Raw genomic sequence first — 17995 nt, forward strand, 5'->3', positions numbered from 1 at the left:
TTTTAGCTGCTTAGATATAGAACAATCTATGGTTTAAAGACTCAACTCTGCCACTGATTGAAATAATGGTAGTAATATATATGGGGGGTGCCGGGGTGGGAACTGGAAGATTGCTAATTACACGTAAATTACTTTTAAACATGGCATGGATACTGATAACATTAACGTGCCACATGCAAGTCAAAACGTTGACTCACGGACGGTTTAAAAAATACCAACCCTAGCTTACTTCTCCTGCCTTTTATGATGCCCAGCCCATTTTTGCTCTTTGGCATATACCAGGAGTTAATGGTATAGTCCTTCATCACAGCGCTGCGGAGATGGGTCTGGCAATGCGAGACTAATGGTAGGCTATAGTAGTATAGTTGGGGGGTTTAATTAGTTGAATTGTTAAAAACGTAATCTTTCTTATTTTCATAATAGAGTGTAGGACTTCATTTTTATTTTATAACAGATAGGCTACTTATATCAATAGCAGCCTAGCTGGTTGACTTATTGAATAACGTTGGCATTGTTGTTACTCTAGCTATACATCCATGGAACAAACATGGCTACATGTGGTTGCAGTTTCATTAAAAAGTGGCATTATGAAATAAAATTTAACATGAAATGCGTAATCTGGAAAAAAAAATGTATTTCATAATATATTTTTTATTCATTTAATGTTGAAGATTTTGAAATAAAGCATGTACCGTAGAATATGTAATGTTATCTTCATCTCATGACTTGTTCACTCAAAAAAACACATTTGATACAATTCAATAAACATCTTAAACATTTGTCCTGTATCATAACCTTTAGTCTTCTGATTTAGCACAGTTTTGTGAAAAACGTTTGAGGTTTAAAATAAATGTTCTAACCATAAACCTCAGCTGATCAGTGTAATTTTGCCTGAAAATTAGAGAAAATATAAAAGGGTGACTTACCAAAATGACCTGGGCAAATAGGGTTAGGGTTAAAGTGCATGAAAAAAATGCAAGGGACAAGAAAAGTGTTGCTCTTTCAACCCATGTAAATTTAATGTGGAAAAAAAACGGACCTACAAACTTGAGTTCTGTAGTAATATTGCATAATCCCTATACAACTAGCCTACTGACACAACTAAATTAGTTACATTTTTGAGTGAAATCTGCCCACAAATTCTAATGAAATACAGCGTTAATATGTGACTGCCATGGGATCAGAACACCTGACTTCAACAGCAAGTCTTTCCATTTACTCAGAGGACACTGGGGATTGAGTGTGATCTCATTCACTTTAATTGGGGGACTGACTGATGATGGAAACTTTGGATCCATCTAAAAAGAGCATCAAGGCATTTGGTCAGGTGGTATTTGCTTTCAACAGCTATTATTGAGAACAGTTGGCCATCAACCCTGACAGTATCTGTGGATTAGCACTAGGCACAGACACATTGTTTCTGGAAAGAACAGTTGATTATTTTCCAGTGTAATGTTTTGAGGCCCTGAGCACCACAAACCAAATACATAGGTTAGATACAACTAGGACTATTTCTGATACTTCTGTGATTGTAAAGATAATGAAGAAAAATCAAAGCATCACACTCAGCACATGGTGTTTCAACAATTTATTCAACAACTTCATAGACATTTTCTTAAGTGTGCTGCTTTATTGGATGTTTGAAGTGCGGGAACCAAAGCTTTTTACATGCACATGGTCTCAGCACAGATACGGGCTATACGTTTTTACAATTCCACTTGTCATTTCTTTTTAAAAATCACACAGCAGCTGATGAAGCTTGCCAACAACCAGTTCAATGAATGATATACACAATAACCAATTTTCTGTTTTAATTAAAATATAAAGGGGAAAAAAAACCTACAAAGAAAATAAAGCTGTAAAAATCAGAAACAAATCCTACGAATGGTGCCGAGTGGATGAATCCATGAGTCCAAAGATCTGCACGTCACATTGCTCAGCTGCTTTGTATGTGTATGCACATTGGTTAGTTCTTAAATTAATTATTGTAAATACTATGAAAACAAAATGCAAGTCACACACTCAGCAAACAAGAAACATTCCTGTCTTCAACTGATCTGGAGTTCCCATTAGTGGAGGGGAGTGGACTTTAACAGGGGTGACAGGAGTAGAGAGGGCTGAGGGATTCACCTTGAACACCAGATCAAAGTCCTACCTTTAATGGCATTCACAGGGGCAACCATTTCTTTTGATACATCTTAAATATATTATACAACTTCTACCTTTCAGGTGCAGTGTAATAAGTCTTTGGCTGCCCCAGTGTGAGTTCTTCAGACAAAGATCAAAATAATCCTAGCACACAAACCAATAACATTAATCAACAATTCCAGGTGCCATGATCCAATGTTTATTTGACCCGTGTCTGAGGAACAACCAAGCCTTTACAGTCTGACCTACCTCCTTGTTTACTCTGCAACTCATACATTTTCTCCCCAAGTACAACGTGGGTCATGTGTGTGTGTATGGATGTGAGAGAGTATGAGGCTACTGGTGGGCACACTGTACCCCTGGCCCGTGGTGGCCACCTTCTTCGTCGGAGCTGTCGTTGTAGGCCTCTCTGCGGTTACCCGACGTCGAGCTCTGGCTGACGTCATAATCCTGCAGGTCCACCTCCTCCGTGTCTCCGGTGATGATGGGCGGCTCTGACCGTGAGGGCAGCATGTCCTCCAGCTCCTACACATAGAAAACATCATAATGCAGCTCAAACAGTTGGGAGGCCAAGAGCGCAGTGATGCAGAAGGAATTTAGCGGTTACTGAGAAACAATGCATCAGCTCCACTCAGAGTGCAACATTTCCAGGGAGAATAATAAGCGTTACCGTGTGAACATAAGTGCTCAATAAGTAGGGCTGGGTATCGTTTGTTTTTTTTACAATACTGGAGCTAAAGCAATACTTTTAAAAATGGTGTCTGTGCCTGAACCGATACTTAAAAAAGAAAAGTAAAATCGCACAGAATGACAGGTCAGCGACATTAAAGAAGGGCTTGTTTATTGCTAAGGGCATATAGTCAAAATTAAATGATTTATTATTAATGTAATAACATTAACTTATTCCAATGACAAAAATAACCACCAGATGGGAAAAGGGTATTTTACAATAACTTTGAATACCACTACCAGTTTCAAGTGAATGCACCGCCTGGGTTGTTTTTCCAATGGCATATTAGCATTGGGTTTCGGAACCAAACCCTATCAACATATCAATTATTTTATTAACTCTAAAATTATTGGTATAGATTTAGCTGCAGATTCTTACTTACATAAGGCTTCTCAGTGAAAACATGCACGTTTACTCGATTTAGTTGATTTACATTGTAGCACAATTACAAACTAACTAACTGAAATCAATATACACATATCTACAACACTGTTTAGAACATCTTTTTAAACTACATGTTCTTTGTCCATAAAAAATATTTCCCAAAACAAAGACATTCGCATTATGGCTTTAACTAACGATTGTTTTCGTTATCCTTTAATCTACAGACTATTTTTTCTCAATTAAATCCAATAATCATTTGGTCTAAAGGATTTTAGCGGTTTACTTTTACAGATTACTAAGTATTAAGTAAATAGAAAAGAGCAATAAAAAGGGAAGCACAGGAATGGTTTTTTTTCTAGCCATATTTTGTCCTTGCCTACATTAATTGTTTTTCAGCCAAGATGTTTGAACGAGCTAGCATCCACCAGGGAAAAGTCCACTTGTTAACATAATCTAGGCCAGACAGCTACTGTACTGAGATCAGATCAAAGAGAACTGGATTTATCCTGAGGCAGATTGTTGCAGCTGTAGCACTAGTAAACTGAAGCTGTTTAAAAAGCTTAAAACCCCAAACTTAGTGCATTGGTTATTTAAGATGAATTAAAAAGAACTAATTCTTAATCTGATCTGAATTCTTAATCAAAAACACATTGTCACTGTCATAATCAACACTGTTTGAGTATGAAGCATGCGTTAGTTTGGGCCAATAGCTGTTCTGAAATGTATTTTGTATCTTCACGGTAATAAACAAAAGAATACCATTAGATGATAATTAATAAAAAATAATTAAAAAGAGTAACATGTCATACCACAAGTTTCTCAGGGCTGATCCAGTTGTTGTCTGGGAACTGGACATCAAACTTGATAAACAGATCTCCCTTCTCAAAAGGGTTTCGGTACTGTGGCATGCCCTCTCCTCGCACCACCCTGACTGAGCCTGGAAAAGATGCACGTTAGAAAAACAAGGTTTATTCACAACTTACTTTTATAAAATGTCACACTTCCAAAGATGTGTAGTCCTACGTTTACAGGCATTCGAATGGACAATAGATAAGTCATAAGAAGAACGATGGTAAAAAGGAACGCATTTCACGGATAACCTTTGAGAGTCTTTGCACTGAGGATGTTGATGACCCCACCCTTCCCTTAGCAGCTACTGTTGATGTGTCCTTAAATCCAGCACCAAAGTCCAACATCATTGGAGCTGCTTAGTGCCTGCTACAAAAGGTGCCTCCTTGTTGTATTCAGCTCTCAGCTGGAACCCAGCGTGAGATCATTTTACTTGCAAACGTGTAATAAAAAAATCTGCACGGTCCAATTAAATATTAACACCCATCACACACATGCAGGAGGAATCCAGCCAGCCGTGACTTTTTTTGTATTGATGCACAGAGACAACATTCTTTGCACAAACTTTTAGGGAATACAGCACAAAAGCTAGACTGTAGTGTGCTCAGGTGTGAGGGCATGATAATGTAGCACGTTCCTTTGTCCTGTAACTAAGTTATCAGAGCTTTCACTTTATTTATATACAATGTGTACACTTAATTGGTGAATGAATGTATATATAAAAAAATTGAGAGAAGAGAAACAGATGAAAGTATTAAGGGTGTTAACCTGGTTCAATGACTTTGCCAGCAGGGTACTTCACAACTATCTGTCTTCCGTCTAAGTGTTTCAGCATAAACTGGAAGCCGCACAGCGCTTCCACCAGCCCAAGTTTGTGGTTCATGAACAGGTCATTGCCATCTCGCCGGAATGTCTGAAAATAAGAGAGAAAGAAGATGTTAAAAATATTGGTTGATGAAGTTTTTCACACCAACATCATGGGTCATTTGTCTTTTGTCAATGCCTAAAAAAATATCCTTAGGTTTGTCAGTTATCAGACAAAGGAATTAAATGACTCCATGATAATGCCCTTGACCCAAACCCACAGCATCTGCTGGTTACAAGCAGCACTGCAGGCACTGACAGCTGTGGCAGTGACACAAGCATGATCTGGAAAACTGATTACATGTGTGCAATTTACACAGAGGCTTCATGTTAGGGCTGATCTCTGCATTTTTAGGTTTAATGGTGATACACAATACTTTTATCCCCACGAAGTGGGCTAAATGCTTAGTTGTAAGTCAAAGCCACACGTGAGATGTCACAAGCACTTTTATTAAAACAGCCTAGGGCTGCAACAACGAATCGATAAAATTAGATTACTAAAAAAGTTGGCGACGAATTTAATTATCGATTCGTTGTGTCGCGCAACTATTACGCCACCTAGTCGCGGAGATAAAAAATTGAGTTGAGCGCAGAGAGGAGCAGCGCAGAGCGAAAGAAAAGAAAAAAGAGCAGAGCGGGGGTAGAGGAAATACGGAGAGAGACCGGAGAGACCCGTAACGTTGTTCTGAAACACTCGGCGGAGGCAGAGAAATCAGTACGACCCAAGTCATCCGAGGTGTGGGAGCATTTCACACTAAATCAATCAAAAACGTGTTAATTGCAAGATAAACAGAAGCGACACGGCATGGCACGGGCGCACCACGGTGATGAGTCAGCACCTAAAACGTAAACATGTTGGAGTCCTTGATGAGGAGGAAGGGAGTTCAACAGCAGGGTAAAGTCACTACACTATCCTCCTCCTGTTCCGGTCTGAAGGGAGGAACGTACCGTCCCTCCAGTAGCTCTTCTGGTGCTGCTGTTTACTCGTTATCCAGCTGACTAGCATGACAAGCTAGCGTTAGCTCGGTAATAACAGTAATAAAGCAGTGTGTGGTGTATAAATGAACTTAACTTGCACTTACTACAATGATGGTAATAATTTAATGTGTGTCTGTCTGTATCTGCTATTTGGGTTACTTACCTTTACACAGCTATTAACTAAAACAAGTATGTATGTATTGAGTTGATGTAAATTAATGCTTTTTTTTTATCCGATTCATCGAAAAAATAATCGACAGATTAATCGATTATTAAAATAATCGTTAGTTGCAGCCCTAAAACAGACCGTAATAATCACACATAAAATGCATTAACAGGGTTTTCTTTCCATTTGAAAATATACAGCTGCAAAACTGTAAAATGTAAATGAAAACTGATAAAAAATAAAGAGCCCACATTACTAGGGCTGGGCATCGTTCCAAATCTTTTGATCCGGTGCCAATTTCGATACCTCTGTTTCGATGCAGGTTCCTAAAGATACTTTTTTTCGATACCATGTTTTAAAATCCATTTCAACATCAACAAAAATACTTTAATTTTTTTTCGGTGCCATAAAAGTATCGCCTTTTGGTACCCAGCCCTACATATTACATAAAAACAGGCCCATCTCTGAGAATGATCCTTTCAGGTGTTGTCTTATCCCACATCTCGTAGGGGAATTTATCAATATAATTTAAGAAGTTGATATACCACCCAGTCCTACTTGACATCAGAGTTAGCTTTTTTAAGCCAGAACTCAAGCTCATCTTCTGTTACTGAATGCACAGAGAAGCCCATAAACATGCCATTTAACACAACTACTATTTATTTTTCATGGTTTCTACCTTATGGCATCCACATTACTTATCAATGTGTGTTGCTGTAGCCAGTTGTAGAAACAGATGTTGCTTCCGCATTCCACTAATGTATTCTGAAATAAATGATAGATGCCTCCTGAGAGAAAGAGCCTGGGGCATTACTACAGCTCTGCCTGCTGTTCCAGTTAAGCCTAAATCACTTTGCATTGTCAGAAGCAACCTGACCTGTTCAAGCCAGCATTCCCTGCTGAGAAAACCCAATTAAGACAGGGATGGGCAGCTAGCTGTGATGACTGAGTCAACCGCTTATCATTAAATCAACTTATACTTTCAAGTGCAATGTCATCACAGGGATTTGGCACCAATTTCCAGAAATCTACTTATGAGACTGCTGTGTCTCGCTGTTCCGTTTGTCTCATTATTTTACAGGATTGAGGTGTGGACATTTTGTAGACCGTGTAGTGTTTACCACAGGATTTCGTGAAACTGTGGCAGGTGGACCTTGGACTATCTACGAGGGTATCGGGGGCATGCTGTCTCTGGAGAATTTTCTTTAGAATACTTTAAAGTGCATGTTGAGAGCAAAATTAGGAGGCTAGATTTATGAAGAACTTTGTGCTCTTGTTAACAATTGTGCTCAAGCAAACAATCTATCCATAAACACATTGGTTGTATAGATATTAATGGTTACCGACCACACTCACATAGCATGGTAAACAAAAAGGTTAAACAAGTTTAACGCAGTACACAAATGGTCAAAACACAAAATTGACATGCATTCAGTCTTAGCCCGAAAAACTGCTGGTGTTAGCTAGGAACGTAGTTGAACTTACCAATCTTTACATCACCTCAGAGGTTTAGAAATGTAGCCATTTCACTGTACAAATGTGAGACTTTATTACGTGGGTTTAATTTGGAAAATTCTCCAAATGTAATGTAACTGCACATTGTGTCAATGACAAAAACATTTAATTGAATTAAAAATAGAAATGCTTGATTTTGTGACTGTTCATAGTCTGAGTTGAACTTGATTGAAATTAAAAAGGAACACGCCGACTTAGAGACTTTGTCTTATTCACCGTATCCCCCACCGTATCCCCCAGAGTTAGAGAAGTCCATACATACCCTTCTCATCTCCGTGCGTGTCCCAACTCTGACGCACCCACCGCTAGCCTAGCTTAGCACAGATACTGGAGGTAACCGGCTCCAACTAGCCTAGTGCTCCCAATAAGTGACAAAACTAAATGCCGATAGTCACATGTATCCTGGGCTGTATATATGTATTTTAACTATATATAAGCCGTACCTTATACTACCTCATCTGACAAATAAAAATGGATTGACCGATTGCAGCCAGGACGCATTGAGATCCAATAACTCAGAGCACATTCAGAGGTAGTCTGGGCCACATAAGTTTGTTTGAACGTGTACGCGCACACACAGTGTGTCACAAGTGGTCACTCAAGATGCATTTGGAGACACATTCTACTGCCAGGTATAAACACATACTTAAGAGAGGTGCACTTGTGATCGGATCACTCAGGACGGATTTTAAAACCAGGTTGAAACTCACTCAAGGACAGCCCGAGCGCTCATAAATGACATGCCTCTGAAGTATAGTGGGTGTGCTGGTTAGCAAGGCAGCCCCAGACAAAGGTGTTAGACAACTCAGTCAAAATGCATCGGTGACCATGCCCTCAGCTGTTCCTCATTCGACTACGGTGCTGTGTAGTGCAAGGTTGAAACTTACCTAAGTTTGTACAAGTTCTGACTACACAGCACTGTCTAGACAATCTGGTTCTTAGCATGAGAGGTTTGAAGCTCCTCCAGCAGGACCCGACTGCTCATTGAACTCTGTCACAGAAATTGTATTCAGTCTTTTTTTTGACCTGCACAAGGAAGATCTGATTTATAATGAAACTGGTTATTAGTTAGTTAGGTCTGGTTATGCAAGACCTATCTCCACAGTGCTGGAGTATCAGTATCCTTTAATTCTTTCCCTCCCATATGTATGTAATTTTTTTTTTAATACTGTTCTTTTTGATAACTATTCACAACCTGTCACACCAGTGTTTCCCCTACCAAAAAAAAAAAAAAAAAAATAAATAAATATATATATATATATATATATATATATATATATATATATATATATATATATATATATATATATATATATATATATATATAACCTAATTTATGTCCACTCATTTCAGCTCAGTGTGCGAGTCTTTACTGCGTTTTGCTATCATCAACGGTCATGCTATTTTCTCTCCTCTGATCTGTGTTTTACCCACACCCACAGTGCGCAGTGCAGAGAGAACATTCAAATACTCTACAGTCCGCTAACTTGTTGATCTGCTACCAATATAAGCTGCTCTCTTTCAACACGGTTAGGCTGAAAAAATGTGCATGCCAGATGAACTTCAACCATGGTGTGACTTAAACCAAGTAAGACCAAAAGGACAATGGGTAATGTTAAGCTGTAAGTCACTTAAAAAAAAAGGTCTGCTAACCCTAGGCTAATTTATGCAGTGCAGAATGCCATAAGCTAATAAAGGTTTTACACAACACTGACTTGGCAAATTTCAATGCTAGAAAAACTTTAACTGCCCTTTATAACTTTGTTTTATTAATCTAAGACAGTCTATTGTATTTTGTGTGTATGATGCAGCAGCAAAAACCATAAATGGATGTTTTCAGGCATATATTTTCAACTTCACAGGCACAGTGTAACCAAAGCTCACAAAACACTATAACCTTAAAAGAATCTATCAGTAGGACGTTGTGACAAGGTGAGGGTAGTTGGCTCACCTTTTTGTAGGCAGGAAATAATTAGTAACTGACAAAAAACTATAAGCAAAACAGTGACCTAAATAAATTATAAAAAAAGAATTCCCTCTATGGAAAAGAGTGCATATGGGAAATAGAGGACAGGAGTATGGCTACAGTATTAAAGGACTGGCCCCCTTACCTCATTCTCTTTTTCCTGCAGCACAAGGACTATATCCCCAGGCTCGACGCCAGGTGCCTGGTCAGCCTCTCCCCCAAAGGTAATTTTCTGGCCGTGCTTCATGCCTTTGTCAACATGTACCTCCAGAATCTTAACCTCTTTCACGACTTTCTTGCCCTCGCATTTTTTACAGCGGTCTTTCTCACTGACAACTTCACCTGGAGTGGGTTAAAAGGAGACAGGGTAAGGGATATGTACAGGCCAGGCTACAATGATACACAGATGAAATGCATGGTCACAGATGGTTTGGATCACTGTGCCCCTTACCTTCTCCTTTACAATCAGTACACAAAGACTGCATCTGTTGGACCATTCCTGGGGCCAGCTGTCTGATCATGATGCGCATGCCACTCCCCCTACATGTTGTACATTTTTGTACAGCGCCCGTTTTACCCCCCTTCCTGCAAACATACACACCCAGAGATGGATTGGTTGTTAGAAACGTAAAAAACGTCAACACTGCAGTAGACTAAATAATCAAGGAGATATTAATATGCACTATAGCACCATGTTGGTTGTACAACTTACCCATTACACGTGCTACACAGTACATTCTTGCTAAGTTGCAGTTTAGTCGTTTTCCCATTGTAAACGTCCTCCAGTGACACCCTGTAGAAAAAGAGTGATGTTAAGATACCGTTTAGTTCTACAAGACAGAAGATTTGGGAGTATAACAATGGATTGTACTGAAGAACATGTACTTTAACCAATTCCAACACAAACAAATTTTTCCACATAATAAAGTACAAACATGTTACTCAAGTAGCCTATATGTGAGTGTACAAGCTTGGTCTTACTTGAGTGGATGGACCATGTCCTCTCCTCTCCTCCGCCCCCCGTTCCTGGAGCGACTCCCCTGACCACCCATGAATCCAAAAAGTCCACCGCCAAAGATGTGGGAGAAGATATCATCCATCCCCGGGCCACCCCCACCTCCTTCCCGCAAGCCTTGTTCTCCATAGCGGTCGTAAAGTTCCTTCTTTTCAGGGTTGGTCAGCACCTCATAGGCAAAACTGATTTCTTTGAACTATATTTTCACAGGATAGACAATACAAAAAATGTAATTTCAACAACTGTCCCAAGTGTCTTCTGACAGCAAATTAACCACAGCTCAGGACCTAGTAAGATTTCCATTAATCTTTCACTTCAGCACTGGTGGTAACAAAAGTGTTGTCATTTCCAGGCAAAGCATGAGTCAGCTTGCAATGTCCTTAGATAAGGGTCATTCCACACCTAATCACAAGCCCCGTCACTCAACATAGAATATAACCCTTCAGCACAAGTTCAATTTTTACATATTACACCACCTAATTTGAACAAGACATTTCATAAATGTTTTAAAGTGTTAAGCATTTAGACAGAATTTCACAATCACTGTAGTATTACATTTGCAAATTAAAAATATAAAAGGCAATTCAACAGGATGCTAAATACTACAATCAAAAACATTACTGCAGATTGGAATCAGCCCCTCTCTGACATTACCTCAACACAAATTAAACACGAGTTATGTTGACATCTCATTGACACCTGAAAGGATGTGCTGATGAGCCACTTTATTTGCTTAAAAGTAAGTGTTCTCCCTGTTACAAATACTGCTTCCAGGCTTAATTATTTTAAGTTTAAGTTAAGTCTATTGCTAAGAATGTAATCCCCTGCTGAGTAAATGGCACTCTGCCATAGGGGGAATGATAGAAGAGAGGCCATTCGTTCTTAAATGTTTTCTCTGATTTTCCAAAAAATATTTTAAACTAATGACTGATGAACAAATATTGTGTAGAGCAGTGGGAGGTCTGTGATGATAGGGGCTAATGTTCAAAAACAAATTAAACAGTGACAGAACCTTATACCAATGCTTTAGCCTAAATGGAAAGGAAAAGTAAAACTAAAATGTAAAGTTATTTTAATCCACTGCCAGAACTACAGAGAATATCCACTGTAACAATACAAAACTCGATTTTGTAAATGACCACCTGGCCACCCCACTATAACACCAAATAGAGATTTATTTATTATTTTATTAACCATACTGGACATGGATGACTATCTACAACACCTTGAAAACGGCTTAAAGCTCAAGACAAGCATTAGGGAGGGATACAACTTGGATTCACACCCTCAGTTAAACACCCTCTTTAAACCCTTTTAGGGGCAACATGATCATACATACAGCTCCAATCAACATATTCTACTCATACGTATTCTTGTTGTATCCCCCATTTAATTTACATCACACCTATGATAACTAACTTCAGTCCTAATATATATCAGAGGGGTTCTGTCCCAAATGTCTTACCTTGTCACCAGCATTTGGGTTCTTGTCAGGGTGGTATTCTTTTGCCAGTTTTCTGTAAGACTAAAAGAAAACAAAAGAGGGAGCCTTATAAGCTAATATCCTCATTGTAGACACGCATGGTTTACTGGAATCACACACCTGCATGACTCAAACTCATATGAACGTAAATCTACGCAATCACACGTGCCTCCGTGACAAACCAGATGTTCCAGCAGCAGCACACTAACGTGAAGTTACCTGTAACGTTAATGAATCATTTAAGATTTATGCTCAATGGTTTACTGAGCAATGGGCTACCTACCTTAAATTACGGCAGTTACTTAGTAACGATACTTTGAACTATAGTATACCAGTAACGTTATTACCATTTTGTCAACAATGGCAGTTCAAAATGTCTGACAACCTAGCTAGCTAGCTAATCACTAAGTTAACGTTAGCGCGTGCTAATTAGCTAGCTATAGCACATCTTGCTAACACTAACCACAGATAGCGTCGCGATCTCGATATGACAAGCGCTTGTTGGTCTTCTCGTCTAACGTTAATAGAGTTCACTAAAAGCCCACGAATAAATGCTAAGCCAAATAATGGACCCCAACGTAAAACCTTAAAGTTATGTCGCTAGCTAACAGGGTTAGCTCACGAGAAGATGGTTGAAATGACACGCAATGTGTCACGTTACTTTACTTTATCTATATGTTGTAAACTGGCCGGAGGTGATAAAAACACATCAGGGCCCACTGCAAGTGACAGTGACAGTAAAATATTAGCTACCCTTCATGTATACACGTTAACAGTAACGCGCATCCACAGATCAAAACTCAATTCGATTTCTTCTTGTGATCATTGTGCCACACTCTCTAAACAACACACGCTGTTAGTGGTTTCCAGCCTTTGGAAAACAAACATATAGCTAACGTTTATGTTACCGCTTATTACCAGAACCTTCGACAGGCTCAACGTTAGCTAGCTAAAGTTAACCTTACATGACAAACACAGCTAACGTGGTGTCAATCGCTTGACTTGTAACGTCATAAGAGAAGGTTACTCAACCTCGCTTTTGGTTAATGTTATCGTTACCCACGTCACCTGTCCTACTTAAGACAATATAAACTCACCATTGGCAATATCTTAAATTAAGAAAATCACCCAATTTCACATAAACATCACATGAACAGCCAGGCCAGTAAGCTTGTTAACAGGCTAGCCCAGCCCCACGGCTAACTAGCTAGCTGCGCATAGCAACGCATTTCCTTATTGTAACGTTAGCAGTATTCACATTTTCAAACTCGAAGCAGAAACATAATGTAATTTCGTAGTCTATTCAGCCTTTCTTGTGTAATTACCTTCTTCAGCTCGTTTTCAGTTGCGGATGGAGACACTCCGAGGATGTCGTATAGTTTTGTATCTACAACAGTCGCCATGGTGTTGCTTCTGCGGGAGGTGGATGATGAGCTGGGTGGACAAAGAGAAAGAAGCCGGTGAAAACAGTTGTGCTCGCCTCGTGTCTCGGCTTCCGGGAAGTGACTGTCCGACGCTAGAGGGCAAAGTTGTCCATGTTGGTAACTAGCTAATTATGTCCTGATATCCAAAAGTAAATAAAATGCTATCAAAACAGTGACAATAGCTATCCTGTTTTTGAGCGGGGGAATATTTATTGTCAAGAGGTTACATGAGAGCCAGATATGACATACATTAATACAGTTATACTAGGTAACATACATAGGCCTACATCAGGGCTATTCATTTGGCGGCCCGCGGGCCACATGTGGCCCAGAAGCAACCTCAGAGTGGCCCAGCCCGTGGTCCAGCAATAGACAGTATAAAAGGGAAAATAGGGTCCCGCCAGCGATATTTTTTTTCCCCCACTATACCCCCATTTTTTGACGGCCTACTGCCGTTAGAAGGACACACAACTGGCGATATAGTCTTTGGGAAAATATCTGCTTTTTTTAAAGACAATGGTCTGGATATGAAGCGTGTGTGCATGCTTGTGACAGATGGGGCTCCATCCATGACAGGGAAAGTGAATGGTTTGGCAGCACGTTGGTCCGCTGTAGCACCTCAGTTGATCTCCTTACACTGCATTGTGCATCAGGCGGTGTTGTGCGCAAAACTAAGCGGGGTGCTCAAAACGGCAATGTACAGCGTGATGGCTACAATTAATTCTATTTGCTCCACATCAAGCCTCCAACACCGCTTATTCCGCATGCTGCTGTCAGAAATGTCTGCTGAGCACCAAGACCTGCTTTTGCATAATGACGTGAGGTGGCTGTCCAAAGGCAAAGCACTGGAGCGTTTCTGTGGTCTCAGAGAGGAGATCAGTTTCTTTTCTTTTGTAAGTGGAAAAAGTAGGAGCTACCTCAGATTCTGTTCAGTTAGCTCTTTTATTGTTTTCTATGCAGCTTTTGCTGTGCAAACTGACCAAAGTTAAAAGAGAAACAATGAATAAACCTTGCATGTTTTTCAATAAATGTGTTTGTGTTGGTTTTAAAATGTGTCATTACGAGCTGCTTCGCCGCTGAAATGACTGGCCCAACTAACCTTCTCGGTTAGAAAATCTGGCCCAACAGAATTTGTAATTGAATAGCCCTGGCCTACATGTATCATGGATGCAAACACCTACTTATCAAGTGTGTTCAACAACCCATAGACTGTTATGGCCAAGCATTAGCTAATTGATTTATAGATCAGTTCATTTGAATGTGTGGTCTGCTCTAATGCAATACAAGATCATGTAGTAGGAGTTAATCTAACCCTCCTAACACCAACACCCGCGGCGGGTTTTAAAAAGCATGTTTTATTTGAAAGTTTGCCAAAGAAAAACAACTTACCATAGAAAGAAGCTTATTGTTGGTCAGATTTCCACACATCCGACCGTCCATGAATGCATCTCAGGAAAAATTTAAACTTAAAACAAAAAACCCAATAAATTGATTAAAAACTTGCATAGAACTAATTAATAATTCAGAAATTTGCAAAAGAATCAACCATTTGTATGATTAAGCTGTAGCCAATCGGTGACTAAAACTGCAAAACACAGCACCAAACCACAGCACAGCCTAGTGGTAAACAGGGGTGGAAGATGTATTCAGATTCTTTATTAATACAATACTAGCTAGTACAACTCTGTTGTAAAACTCTGTTAACTTCATTGAAAATGTTAGGCCTACTTAAGTAAAAGTATGTAAGTGTCATTGGGAAAATGTAGCCTACTATTAAAAGTAGAAGTACTCAGTGCAAAACTAGTAACTAAAGCTACAAGATTAATGTTGTGGATTAAAAAGTATAACATTTCTCTCTGAAATTTAGTGTAGTATAGGTAGAAAGTGGCATGAAAAGAAAAGACTAACAAAGTATCTCAACATTTGTCAGTACTTCAGCAAATGTACTGTACTTAGTTACATTCATATTCTTTTGTTTTGCACTGCTTCCTTGTAACAACTGGTGGTTCTGGCAGTTTATATTGTTTTTATACTCTTCCAGTTTGTTCTTTTCATCATAATTTCATATATTGATTTTCTTTCTGTTGAGTGAATCCCCCTTAATCATGTGCGTATCCCTTTTTTGTCCCCGTTTCAGTTGCTGAGAGCCGAAGGTAGCGGTGGTGGTATCCCCTTCCTGTGTGCTGTGCTGTCCGTTTTCTTTGCAGTGTTCACTATTGTTTGTGTTTGTGTGTGTGTGTGTGTGTGTGTGTGCGCGTGTGTGTGTGTGTGTGTGTTCACGGGTGACTCTCCCTGGGATCCCTCACTACCCTTGTGACCCCCTTTTCCTCCACTGGTAAACCTGAGCAGCAACCCCCTTTCCCCTCCCTGAGGTATGAATGTGTTTTAAAATTATCGAAACAAAATGTATTGTTCTTTTTAAATTGAACCTTGTCTCTGGCTAAATTGGATACGTACCTGTGTCCTTAATTGTATCGATAACATTGCAATTAGGAGGTAAAATCATTCCCTGGGTGAAATTCCCAGGGTGGCATTGTCTGTGTTTTTAGGTCAGATTCCACCTAGACCACAATCTCCTCTGTTCCGTTCACTGTTGTGCTGCCACATTAACATAACACTAGTTCTAACAGGTGTTAGTAGTTGAGTATGTAGGCTATACACTCAATGTCATGATGCTCAAGTTAGTTATTTTAATATTAAGTGATTTCTGAAACTTCAAGCAGTCAAATCTGCTGCTCAGTAACATCTCTAATCCCAGCATAATCTATTGGTTACCATCATACATCTAGACTGCCTTAAGGCTCCTGGGACTACATGCCTCAATGTGTCACAGAGGACCACATCACCCGAGCCTGATGCATGCAGCCATGAGTATCTTAAGGTCACATATTTTAAAAGGGTGCCTTGAGCATTAGACAGGACAAATGCATCATGGTGGCAAAGGAAAGGGTGAATGGAATATGTGCTTGTAATTGAGTGAGCGAGTGAGTGACAGGCAAAACATTTTGCAAAGATTCAAGAGGATCTGCACTATCTTTATGCATTTTGTTCAATAATCTTTGAAGCGCAACTGATCATATTGGAATTAATCAGTTTTCAATCCTGTACATTAAACCCAAAATAACATCTCAAGTTTCACTTATTCAGCAAATGAATCATGCTTAAAGCATCTTTGCATGTAAATATCTGTCTCGGCAAAGCCGAACCCTTGCATAGGCTGTTTCTTTTCTATCTGCGTGTCACAATGTGTGTCTTACCTTGTTGTGACATCTCCATCCTGTGGGTGTTGCCATTTTCATCTTTCTTGGTTATATTGAACAGAAAAGCTCACACAGGGAGGCGAGTAAGCTATCATTTAATTCAACAGAATGAAATTATACAACCAGTGGTTAAAATCATAAATGAGTCTCATATAGGCTACATGTCTGTCTTTTTAGGGAAACAGGTTGTGCTTGTTTTACACACTTCATAGTTCATGGGGCAATTGAGAAATTACATTTTCTCCTAGTAAAGTTGGGATGGTTGCTATTTTGATTGAGTCCAGGTCTCACAACCAAACATTTCATATTCCATAAACGCTCACTTATAGCCTGAATGCTCATATAGTATAAAGCTCACCAGCAGAAATAGACTTTTTTTCTCTTTTTTACCAAAATAAGACCGTCTCTTCATGTGCTCTTCCTGAGGAGAGACTGAATGGAGCGTGCCTTCTGTGTATGTGTGAGGTAAATTACAGAATTATTATAGCAATATCACATCATAAACATTATCATCATCCTCCTTATCATCAACACCATGTCCATAAGTTATCTCCAAAAAAAATCACCCGAGCAACATTTGAAAAAGATTAAAGATTTAAAAGCCAAGCATCATCATGAGGCTGGATATATACTGGTTTTAACAGTACAGTACACTGACAAAAATAAAGACTTAAATTATTAGAAGATGCACTATATATTATATATCTGTGCATGGCAGGGGAATAAATGTAGAAACTCAGTCCAGGACGTCTCTTCATCTTTTTCTCTCTCCTTGTTTCTGAGTGGTTACCTGGTCTTTTAGGCTACCAAACAGAGAGCAGTCTGGGTCTGCATGCGAAATATGTGTCTTATGAAAAGGAGAGATTAAATGAGTAGGCCTGTGAGACTTGATGAGAGACAAGAGGTCTCTCTTCACCCTACATCCTTCAGTATCCTGAAGAATAGAACCAACAGCACAGGGTTTTTTTTAAACTCTTTTTGATCCTTGATTTTTGTCTGCCAATTTCCCAAACCTTCAGAGAAGACCTTGTGATGAGAAGATCCGACCTTAAGTGTGCAATACTTTTAATACTGCTTTGAAAGTAAAGGCGGAAGAGGAGTGATCAATACAAGATTATTGGGTCTCTCCTGTCTTCTCTTCCTCTGTTTCTTCTTTCCATGAGTGAAATGCGAGCTCTTTCTGCATTCCCTTTCTCCTTTTCTTTCTCCGTTC

At 39.4% G+C, this 17995-nt stretch overlaps 1 protein-coding gene across 1 annotated transcript; it reads right to left on the reverse strand.

Annotated features, from left to right (window-relative positions):
- Window positions 1–1573: 1573 nt before the first annotated feature.
- dnaja2a (DnaJ heat shock protein family (Hsp40) member A2a) lies at window positions 1574–13729 on the reverse strand. Its single transcript, XM_028579921.1, has 9 exons — window positions 13424–13729; window positions 12081–12140; window positions 10582–10811; window positions 10313–10393; window positions 10052–10185; window positions 9746–9942; window positions 4880–5024; window positions 4072–4199; window positions 1574–2673 (listed from the first exon to the last, which is right to left on the reverse strand). The coding sequence occupies exons 1-9, from the start codon at window positions 13499–13501 to the stop codon at window positions 2485–2487; spliced, it is 1242 nt and encodes a 413-aa protein (XP_028435722.1). The 5' UTR covers window positions 13502–13729; the 3' UTR covers window positions 1574–2484.
- Between the last annotated feature and the right edge of the window lie 4266 nt (window positions 13730–17995).

Source organism: Perca flavescens, chromosome 1 (assembly GCF_004354835.1).
Source record: "Perca flavescens isolate YP-PL-M2 chromosome 1, PFLA_1.0, whole genome shotgun sequence".
Taxonomy (NCBI): Eukaryota; Metazoa; Chordata; class Actinopteri; order Perciformes; family Percidae; genus Perca; species Perca flavescens.